Source organism: Bacillus rossius, chromosome 14, assembly GCF_032445375.1.
Source record: "Bacillus rossius redtenbacheri isolate Brsri chromosome 14, Brsri_v3, whole genome shotgun sequence".
Lineage (NCBI taxonomy): Eukaryota > Metazoa > Arthropoda > Insecta > Phasmatodea > Bacillidae > Bacillus > Bacillus rossius.
The window spans coordinates 45,738,051-45,750,199 of NC_086341.1; the positions used below are offsets into that span (position 1 = coordinate 45,738,051).

The 12,149-nt window shown below is 39.3% G+C and overlaps 2 protein-coding genes across 5 annotated transcripts in view; one reads left to right on the forward strand and one right to left on the reverse strand.

The window, feature by feature from the left end:
- Window positions 1-11,356, forward strand: part of LOC134538847 (E3 ubiquitin-protein ligase MYCBP2) — a 455,666-nt gene extending 444,310 nt beyond the window's left edge. For all 4 annotated transcript variants that reach the window (XM_063380393.1, XM_063380394.1, XM_063380396.1 and 1 more), the window contains 4 exons: window positions 1,401-1,508; window positions 5,150-5,359; window positions 8,639-8,906; window positions 9,726-11,356. In XM_063380393.1, coding sequence (XP_063236463.1) covers window positions 1,401-1,508; window positions 5,150-5,359; window positions 8,639-8,906; window positions 9,726-9,841 — 702 coding nt within the window. In that variant the 3' untranslated portion in view covers window positions 9,842-11,356. The remainder of the gene's footprint in view (window positions 1-1,400; window positions 1,509-5,149; window positions 5,360-8,638; window positions 8,907-9,725) is intronic.
- LOC134538850 (putative proline-rich protein 21) overlaps window positions 1-12,149 on the reverse strand; it is a 39,531-nt gene that overhangs the window by 8,205 nt on the left and 19,177 nt on the right. The window lies entirely within an intron of this gene.

Genomic DNA, 12,149 nt, shown 5'->3' on the forward strand with positions numbered 1-12,149 from the left:
ATCCAAATTATTAAAAAGAAAAAAAGTCAGGAAAATTTGAAATTTGGTCATGGAAAGTCAGGGAAATTTTATTACAGATTTGTGTGCACACCCTGGTCATGGAAATAGATTTTTTTAAACCAATGCTAATTTTTTTATGGTCAGTCATACTTAGTTGTAGTGTTTTTTCACTACTTATGTAAAATAACACAGGTTTTTAAGGGGTTTGTTTTTACCATGAAGGGAAAAAACTGTAGCATGATGCACTTTAACAATATAATAATTTTCTTCAAGCATTTCTAACTAATTGGAACAATAAAATTAAATCGCAAGTAATTATGTGTTCGAAAAATGTCATAATGTAAAAATGAATTACATACTAATAACAGTTGTAAGATCAAAAAAAGTGCAATCTTTCCAATCTACATATTTAGTGCATACATTTTGGTACAAATATCGTGCTAAATAAATATCTTTCATTGAATGTAATATATTAAAAAATTAACTTTCTGTAATTTGAGCTAAGTTCTGATTAAAAATGCTGACTTATTTCATGATTTTTAATTTTGGTATTTAAAGGTGTATCAACTTGCATTTGGGTGTTTTTTGGTGCATCGACACGCTTTTCGGTGTTCACCATACATTATCTTTGAAAGATTTGTGCAATGGGAGTGCATGACTTGATGTAAGCTTTTGGACATACGCCATTGCTGAGCACATGTATGTCTGTAGAAGAAAACTACAAAAAACACAAATGACAAAAAAACAAATAAAGCAAAAATTGCTGTTGTCAGGATATAAACACAACACAATACTTCACAACAGGAATATGGTCAACAAAACAAAGAAAAATGGACTAATAGAACAAAAAAAAAACCACAAATGATGACAGCACAAAAATACCGAAACCAAAAAATTCAGCATGACAGTTGAAACGAGACAAAAACACAGCAAAACGAAAAGACAAAACAAATACAATAGTTTTCCAAAAAAACAGAAGAGAACGAAAAAAAAAACCCACAAATGATGACAGCACAAAAATATTGTACCAAAAAAAAATTCAGCACAACAGTCATAACGAGACAAAAACACGACAAAACGAAAAGACGAAACAAACACGACAGTTTTCTAAAACAGAAACAAGCGACGTTTCGGGAACTAATATCTGCTTCCATGATCAGGTAGAGACGCACATGGTACGAAAACACAGGTGCGACTGTTGTGGAATATTGTGTGGTGTATATATCCTGTTGACAACAGCAATTTTTTGCTTTATTTGTTTTTTTGTCATTTTTTTGTAGTTTTCTTCTACATACATACATGTGCTTAGCAATGGCATATGTCCAAAAGCTTACATCAATTCACCATACAATCGTGTCCGTAGCTGTTGACCGGCTTGGGGTCGCACTGTGTGATTGCAGCTGAACTGCGGCCACGTGTTCCACCTGACGTGCTGCAAGAGCGTGCTGATGAAGCGCTGGGCTGGACCCAGGATCACCTTCGCCTTCTCCTTGTGTCCCATCTGTAAGGTGAGGCAACACAGCATCACCAGTGGAGATGTGCGTCACTCATCTAAACTCTAGGTCTGCGTCGCCAGTTCTTGCTGATGTGGAGAGGGTCGCGATTTTAATACAAACACCCAGACATGATCATATTACGAGCAGTAGTCGATTCACACGTGGCTCACGTAGTCATATTTATGAGCAGTGAGTCGATATCCTTGTGGTTCAGTAGACATATGTATGAGCAGTGAGTCGATACCCATGTGATTTATGTAGTTCTCTTTGCCTTAAGTCTAGGTCTCAGACACCATGCTAGTTACTTCATAATTATGTCATTTTGGTTTTTAGGTTTGTCTTGATTATTTATCACAATTGCTCTTTCACAATTATTGTTCAATGACAAGTTTTGTCAGCAGATATTTTCTGAACATTCATGACCTTTTTACCGCTTTTAGATACCACTTGGTGGAAATCTGTTGACAAAATTTTTGATGGGATGCAAAAGGCAAGGGAACTATGTGCTAAATTTACAGGTGTAGCTCTCAATATTTTCAAGGCTAGTAAATCATCCAGTGTTTAATTTGCCTATCATACTTTTTTTTCTTTACCTTTTTTAAACTTTTAATTTTAATTTGTTATTAAATATGTCATTGCTGCATCTGTGTATGATTCTTGGCACTGGCAGATCCAAAAGGGGGGCCAAAGCAGCATGGCCTCTTAACCCTGAATAATTTTTTATATTTTCTCCTAATTCCTAATTATAGTTTTCCAAACTTATTCAAGTATTATCTTACTGCAGTGCTGTAGATGATTGGACCTATTTGAACCAAAAAGTAAATGCACTAAATATTTCAATTCTTATTGAACTAAAATTGTATAAGAAAATTTAATTTGGCCCTCCTCTGACCATCATTCTGGACCCACCCTTGATTCATGGATAAGGTACCTTTAAATTGATTTTTTTTTCAGTCACATTAACACACTGTGCTTGTGTCACGCACAAGAATCATCCTGCAAGTGTTAGGATCCCGTCTAATCAGGACCGTATATCTGTGTCAGTGAGGTGGGATGATAAGATCATCGCTCGTTGGTGCTTCTAGCATGGTGTCGCCTCAGAGTGCAATGATGTTGACTGGCGTGCATAGGACAGCTATGAATTTTTGAGTGGCAACCATAACATTAAAAGGTATTAAAAGGTGTGTGTTCAGGAAGGCTGGGCCCTTAAAATATAGCATCGACTAGGATTTGAAGTAACCAGCTGGCCTTTGATGCTAAGGAGAGTATTCCAAGACATAAAAATAAAGGTTTAGGTGTTGAATATGCTACACCTGTACCCTAACGGTATAGGACATGGAAAGTTCCTTATTTGTAGACAACAGATTTTGGTGTCTTATTCGTTCCCGATCTGTTGCCCAAAATTATCACATACGCAGAGCTAACCTTTTCTTTGATTTCATCCACATGGCGGACCTGCATCTAGCGCCAATAACTTGTGTATGGTATTTTTGTGATCATCGGGGAACATACCAACTGTGTTTAGTGTGCCAAATGAAAATTCATGGTGGCGAAACTATCCTGTACACTTTAACGATCACAACAAGAAATAATCGCGACATTTAAAGTACTTTAAAAATTATAAAAGTCGTTATGTTTTTTGAGCGATGGTGCTGCTATCTCTAGTATTTTTTCCGTTACGAATGTACCGACGGTTGCGAAACGTACGCTGGGATGCGTCGAAAGCAGTTTCTAGCCTCGTGCAGCCAGTGCGGTGTGGAGGGAAGCCTTCTTTTCACAGACGAGAGAGCCAAACGCCTGTTCGTGCATCTTCGGGGTATTTTTTTTTTTTTGTTCATTGTAAATAAATATGGCGGTGTTGATAAAAGGATACTAATGGTCAATTAGGTTAGGTTAGCTAATACTATAAAACATTGTGGACGGTTGATTTGGTTAGGTTGCTACATTAAAGATACTGTGGATTCATGTAAATGGTTTCCTAGCCTGTAGCATTGCACAATGAGGATTTGTTATATACATATATATTTTTTTGGGTCATAAGAATATTGATTAAGAATAATTTTGATATGAAAGATAGTAATTATTTAATATGTAGATAAGGATAGTTCAGAGTTGTTAAGAATTGTTATTAATTACTTTGGTTAAATTTCATGGAAAGCCTTAAAATACTTATTTCCTTGAGATACTTAATTGTTAATTTGAGGGTTAATTCCAGTCCATAATAAATAATTTTGACATTTGATAATTAATGTCAGTAATTGTTTTGTTTAAAGCAGTATAGATTATAATTTTACAGGACATCATTTTTAAACAAAAGTTTCTAATATGGTATGAATTTCAACTTTGTTTACTAAATTTTGAACATTGTATTTGAATTTGTTGGGTAATTTTAAATTCTATTGGATATTGCTAGTGTAATATCTTGAGAATAGTCTGGAAGGTACAGAAGGAAAAGCGGACAGGCGCGACACTCTGGCGCCAGAAAGTTATTTTTCACTTGGTAAATGAGTGTTTGGGATTTACGCATCACGTTGTATGCACAGCTGTAGCGACCGTCTGGAAGGGTCTCTGGAGGCTACCACTAGCCAGCCAATCAGGGCGAGCCCTGGCGTCAAGTGATGTGCCCGTACGCATTTCCTTATATGGTCATGTTTTGGAATTATGTGCGCTGATTGGTCAGTTGGCCCACGGGGTTGCCTCCCTTGTTTTCACCTTTACAAGGGAAGGTAATCTCGTCGACCAAGTCACTTGTTGCTCGATCGTCGCCGAACTCGGTCGCGTTGTCGGCAAGTTGCAAGACAAATGGAAAATTACTAAGAGATAATTTAACGCCTAGGGGCTGGGGCCAGGCCGTATTTTTTCAACCTAAGTTCATTGTTTTTCGGACGAATTAACTAGTAATTTAGGCCCTAGGCGTCGGCATCGGCCCGACTTAGTGAGATTACGGTCCGCGATCGACGGTACCTTGAGTTATGTAGGTAACCAAGGGACATTACTAAGTTTTTTGTTTTGTTTTGGCGAGTGACAAGACTCCTCGACCATCAACGGCAAGATGTATGGTGCTGTGGTATGTATTTGGACATCATCCTGTCAGAATTCAAAGACATCGTTAAAATTTGTATAAGAAAAGACAAAAAACTGTGCAAGTAACGAACTTTTCTAACAAAATTCATTTGTAAAATTGTGTACTGAGGCCATGTAACAATGAGAAAAAACATTTTTTTTAAAGAAATAAACAAAGATAATTTAATAAACTCTTTTATTTCCAAATAACGCACAACCATCGTAATGAAAAATTCCTCAGGAACATTGTTTGTTTTGTTTTGTTACGTTTCTCTGTGTGCTTAGCCGGGCAAAAACATACAACGTAACAAGCCCTGGATAGCTACATATTAAAAAGTTATTTGCTAAGCAACCATGAAATGATTTCACAGTATTTTTAATGTAGCTATACTTACCTAACATAACCAACCATCCACAACGTTTTAAAGTATTTGTAATGTAGCTAACCTGTCCTAATTGACCGCAAAATTTAACGCCACACCGGTTTATACAATGAGATGGAACGGGGGAAAAAAAGCGAGCATGAACTTGGGAGAACTTCTCGTCCGTGGAAAGAAGGCTTCGTGCTGTGAGGGTGGTGGGCCCCGCAGAGCCCCATGGAGCACTGGGTGCTGGCGGAGCTGCTGCGGCCCGTCAAGGACCTGCGCGAGGACGTGCGACGCAAGGCGCTCATGCGGCTGGAGTACGAGGGCCTGCACAAGGCGGAGGCCATCACCAGTCCCGGCGCGCGCTTCCACAACGACCCCGCCAGCTACGCCATGGACCGCTACGCCTACTACGTCTGCTACAAGTGCAACAAGGTGCGTGCGTGCATTACCTTCACACCCGCAGACAACCTTTAGTGGCACATTCCTTCACACCCGCAGACAACCATTAATGGCACATTCCTTAACACCCGCAGACAACCTTTAATGGCACATTACCTTCACACCCGCAGACAACCTTTAATGGCACATTCCTTCACACCCGCAGACAACCTTTAATGGCACATTCCTTCACACCCGCAGACAACCTTTAATGGCACATTCCTTCACACCCGCAGACAACCTTTAATGGCACATTACCTTCACACCCGCAGACAACCTTTAATGGCACATTCCTTCACACCCGCAGACAACCTTTAATGGCACATTACCTTCACACCCGCAGACAACCTTTAATGGCACATTCCTTCACACCCGCAGACAACCTTTAATGGCACATTCCTTCACATCCGCAGACAACCTTTAATGGCACATTCCTTCACACCCGCAGACAACCTTTAATGGCACATTCCTTCACACCCGCAGACAACCTTTAATGGCACATTCCTTCACACCCGCAGACAACCTTTAATGGCACATTACCTTCACACCCGCAGACAACCTTTAATGGCACATTCCTTCACACCCGCAGACAACCTTTAATGGCACATTACCTTCACACCCGCAGACAACCTTTAATGGCACATTCCTTCACACCCACACACAACCTTTAATGGCACATTCCTTCACACCCGCAGACAACCTTTAATGGCACATTACCTTCACACCCGCAGACAACCTTTAATGGCACATTCCTTAACACCTGCATACAACCTTTAATGGTACATTCCTTAACACCCGCAGACAACCTTCAATGGCACATTCCTTCCACACCCGCAGACAAACTTTAATGTAAATTCCTTCACACCCGCAGACAACCTTTAATGGCACATTCCTTCACACCCGCAGACAACCTTTAATGGCACATTACCTTCACACCCGCAGACAACCTTTAATGGCACATTCCTTCACACCCACACACAACCTTTAATGGCACATTCCTTCACACCCGCAGACAACCTTTAATGGCACATTACCTTCACACCCGCAGACAACCTTTAATGGTACATTCCTTAACACCTGCAGACAACCTTTAATGGCACATTCCTTAACACCTGCATACAACCTTTAATGGTACATTCCTTAACACCCGCAGACAACCTTCAATGGCACATTCCTTCCACACCCGCAGACAAACTTTAATGTAAATTCCTTCACACCCGCAGACAACCTTTAATGGCACATTACCTTCACACCCGCAGACAACCTTTAATGGCACATTCCTTCACACCCACACACAACCTTTAATGTACATTCCTTCACACCCGCAGACAACCATTAATGGTGCATTCCTTCACACCCGCAGACAACCTTAAATGGTACATTTCTTCACACCCGCAAACAACCTTTAATGGTACATTCCTTCACACCTGCAGACAACCTTTAATGGTACATTCCTTCACACCCACAGACAACCTTTAATGGCATTTCTGTTTTTTTTCCCTTAGTTTTTAAAACTTACCTTTTTTTTATTTTTTATAATGCCTTGTTTTATTTGTTTGTGAATTCTGTTTAGTCATAAAGATAGCATGTTATTCGACAAATATGACACTTAAATGTTTTATGATACTTAATTCACCAAATTAGTACTAAAAACTAGGACTCACTAAACACGCTTACAATTATTGCGTGCTTTCTCGTAGCTAGAATGATGAGTACATATAGTAATTTAAAAATTAATGTTCATACAAAGTGTAGCTTCGACTGGACACCCCGGGAATGCCCACTTTTTAGTTATTTAAGTTAAGATTTAATTGTTTATTATTTTTTGCTTTTAAATGAAATTAAAATATTTATTAACTTTTTTTGGTTCTTTGAAATTTAAAATTTAAACTAGGATTATATGTTAAATTTGACCAGGGTAGTTGTAGATATGTTCTTTATACCTAAATAATTTTGGTGGTGTTTTAGTCTAGTTAGAGCAATTTTTCCCTTGTGAAACTTAGGTTGAAAATGCTATAAGTTTGTCATTAGCACATACATTCAGCAAAATAAAATTACATTGGTAAGAATTTGTAGTTTAAAAGTGATTCATTGACAGATGCATGATCAAACAAATTAAATTAATTTTTTCTGGTCTATGTACTTTGGTACAAACTTTGCAAATGTATAATGTTATTCCTTGAATTTTTAACTATACGCAGATTTTTGTTGCGACTTAAAATTAAGTTTTGGTTAAACACTACTTTATTTCATTTTTTAACTTGCACTTTAGTGCTAAATGGTGCTATCAGGTGCATTGACAAGAACTCATAAAAACTGTAGGTGAGGTAGAAGAGGCAATAAACTTCAGTGAACATAAATCCGGAAATGCTTCTGTAACTGTGTGTACTGACGCAACAGTGTATAAAGCTAAAAACAGACGAGGATGTGTCTGTCTTTTGGAATTCATATTCTTTCATGGTGGAAGAGTCGTGGTGCCCTACAATGATAAACAATAACAAAAAAAAAAAGGAAGTTAATGAGAAAAATTACTTTTGATCAATAGTTTGATAGTAATATTTACAAATTTTATATTTTTATAACAAACTACATCTCGTGGATCCCTTTTTTATATATTTTTTTAATTTCCGATGGAGTAGGCGGATCCCCCCCCCCCCCCCCGGATATGCCCTGGTACTAACTTACTGTGTGTAGTTCTTAAATTAATAGTAACTAGTGTGCATCCCCATGTGAATAATCAAACAGTGATTTTTCTTTCTTTAATTATTACATCAGATTATCTATGTGGTACATCGTAGTTTTGGTAGTTGTGGGTGTTGGTAGAAATCGGAGCTCACCTTATGTTAGTTGCACTTGGTTGTGAAAATATTGTGGTTTTATGGTATATCTCCCATCATTGTAGTGAGATGAAATATATACCAGTTAAAGTGAAATCATAAAGTTAGTGTGGGGAGAAGTTGCTAATCGCACTGTTGCGGCATTTAAGCAGCAGGGCAGTTGCACCATAACAAAAAAAATTATTTACAGGGTGTCTACCAGATCTAGTAAATGAAATTCCCTGATTTTTCCCTGATTATTCCCTGATTACAATATTCCCTGATTTTTCAAGGTTTTCCAGGGTCGATAGACAACCTGTATTTATGTAACAATAACAAATTTATATGGATTAACTGCATGGTTTTTGCTAAAAAGGGTTCTTATTGTATTAGTATATATGTGGACGAGACAATGAAAATGAAACCCACATGACATGAACCGAGGGCATGCCGGCAGGCCTACTACGGAGGGGAGGCGCGCTGCGACGCGGAGGTGGGAGAGGAGTACGACCCCACGGAGCTGGTGTGCGGGGCGTGCAGCGACGTGTCGCGCGCCCAGATGTGCCCCAAGCACGGCACCGACTTCCTCGAGTACAAGTGCCGCTACTGCTGCTCCGTCGCCGTCTTCTTCTGCTTCGGCACCACGCACTTCTGCAACGCCTGCCACGACGACTTCCAGCGCGTCACCAACATCCCCAAGCTGGAGCTGCCGTCCTGCCCCGCGGGTGAGCTGCCTCCCTCGTGCTCGCAGCAGCAAGTACTGTTATCGCAATGAGGGTTGAGATGTTCGTCGAAGTGCGGTGATCTGTCTAGGGTGCCACCACATGTATAACCCGGCTGCTATCTTCTCAGGGCCGTGACGTAGCCCGTTTCCACCAGTATCAATCAAATATGCCGAATTGAACGAGTACGTGAAGCTCCTTACTCAGGCAGCAATAGCGACACTCTCCTGTTCGTCCTCGCACTGCAACTGTCGGGAGCGGAGCAATGACGTCACACTGGTGGGTGCGGGCCGACACACTCACTACACACACACATTCACTACGCACACCCCACACTCATAACACACTCACTACACACATTCACTACACACACCCCACACTCATAACACACTCACTACACACTCACTACACACATTCATGACACACACACTCATTACACATACCACACACACACACACTCAAAACACACACACCTACATGGGACACACAAATTCACATTCAAATGCACACACTCATTACACACAACACAAACTCACTAAACACATCACACATACTCACTACACACAACACACATACTCACTACACACAACACACACAGACCCACCAAATACACACAACACAAAAAAAAACCACACATACAAATTTTTTCAAACATCAAATACATTTACTACACACACACCACTCACACTCACCACACACACACACACTCACACTCGCACCACATACACATTTTCCACACCCGGGAACAATCCGAGCGCAGTTCACACATGCGCGCGCAGCTGACAGGAGTGGCTAGAGCGTGCGACGCTGGTGTGTGTGCAGGCCCCAAGGCCAAGCAGCTGGCGGGAGAGGAGTGCCCGCTCCACGTGAAGCACCCGCCCACCGGCGAGGAGTTCGCCCTGGGCTGCGGGGTCTGCCGCAACGCCCACACCTTCTAGGGGCGTCGCCCCCCGCGGTGCTGCTGGTCCGCCGCGCTCGCGCTCGCCGCGTGGTTCCGTCGCCGCCGCTAGACCCGTCCCGGGGCCCACTGGCGAGACACAGCACTTCTGCACGTTGTAGCTTTTACTAAAGCATTATTCAAAACTTTGTGGTGTATTTCTCCAGTATATTTACGGATGAAAAATGTACGCTTGTAGTATTTGGTGTGTTTTTTGAGATCATGTATGAAAATACATTTAAATGTATTTTAAAATTTACATTCATTATTCAATGTGTATTGTAGTAGACTAGAATACTTGTATATTGATAAATATACAAAATATTGGGCAATGATGTTTAAGTTCATACATTTGAAGGTTTCCCATTCCATGCTAAAACTTAACTCTCAACTTCAGTGCATTTTTTTTTTTCAACATCATTTTAATGATGTGTACTGTATAATTTTGCAAAAGGCCAGATAGAACAAATTATAAGTTAATAGGTACATTAACTAGCTCAAAACATTCACCCACTCATTAGTATAGATGAGGCAAAATGGTAGGCCTGTGCGAAGCTTTGACTACTCGAATCAATCGAAGCTCTTTAATATTCGATTTGACTTCGCTAGGAAATTTGCTATTTGTTTTATTTAAAGTTTCGGTTCTGATACATAGCTTCTCGTCTGATGTGAAGCTTCATATTTGTTGCAAAGCTTTAGAAAATTTAGTTTTTTTTTTTTTGCTTGAATAGAGTTGGTTACTTAAAAAAAATTAAAGATGTTGGCACCCTGAATGCTCAAAATTACTATTATGTATATTTACTTTATAATTTTTATTTAATGATATTATACATAGGGTAAATTGGTTACCAATTACTTAATAACATGTTGCATTACAAAAATTATTTTTTTTTTTTTCACTTCAATCCTTTATTTTATAAGATAAGTGTAATACAGCTTCACAGAGAACAATATTTGTAATTCGATTCAACTTTACTAAATCTTTCTAACATTTGATTTGATATTCGCTGGGCTACAAAAAAACTAGTACATACTTGCACATGCCTACAATATGGTAAGTTATCTGTGAATAATATTAGCGGTGGAGTGCAAGACTTTGCCGGTTGTACCCATTGCTGCCCACTCTATCCACTTTGAGGCCGTGGATGCAGGATTGGGGGGGTGTAACTGTCTACTATGCACTTCTCTCCGACATATAGACCTTCACGACACAGGACGTCTCTTGCTCCACAGCTAGCATGGTTGGATAGCTCAGCCTTTAGATAACATACCTGTGCTTTTGAAGCTCAGGGTTAGTATAGAGGGGTTGCCTCAATCTCACAAGGGCAATTTAGACAGCCCGACACTCCGCTGTGATGGGCCGCTACACAACACCTGCTTGCTGACGGCTTTCCCCTGTCAGCCCAGTTCATGTTATGTTTATAGATACATCCAAATGTCTTGTAAACATTACTTATAATGTACCATTTATGTTTTGTAAGCTGTGATGTTCAATAAACAAAAGTGTAATTTACAATTTTTTTTGTTGCAAAACAATTTCTTTACAAAAAAAATACATTTTCCTTTAAACATTTTTAATGAAAGTAGTTTTGGTACCAATAGTAGTAATACCAAAATACGTAAACAAACTTGTAAAAATGCCCACATGCAGATCTGGAATACTGAAGCTTTTTTTTTTTTTTTTTAAGTTTGTTTTTAAGATTCAAGAGTAGTAAAGGATAGCCAGTACGGGGATTGGGTTCTGGGTGTGGTGGTGGCAGTGTCTGCCTTAGAAACTACACCTCCGATGATGTCATGGCAGCCATCTTGGACTCAAAATCCCTCAAAAACGACTCAAATTACACACAATTCCTAGAAATTCTCCTATTTCAAGGGAAAAATTCCCATATTGAGAGAAAAATTCCTGTTTTATTACTCGAAAATTCGGAATGCTTCCAAAGACTTTTGCCTTTCAAAGAACCCAAAGTCCGCAAAGCGCCTTAAGTCAGCATCTACAAGCCGCCGAGGTCACGACCTTGACCATAAACTTGAAATTCTTTAATTTTGGACCAAAAAGTCCTTAAAAAAAAAAAAAAATTGTTTTTTTTTTTCTTTTTTTTTTTCAAATGTTTAGTTACGCAATCCATCTCAGTCCTCGGTTCGATTCCCAACGAAAGTAAATATATAATTTATGTATAAAAAATTAATTTTTTTAAATACAATTTTTACAAAAATAGTAAAATATTGCCTGTGATTTCAGTAACACGTTAAAATCAATATTAATGTAAAATGTGTGTAGTTAAATGCTTGCAAGACATTTTCTTTCAAGT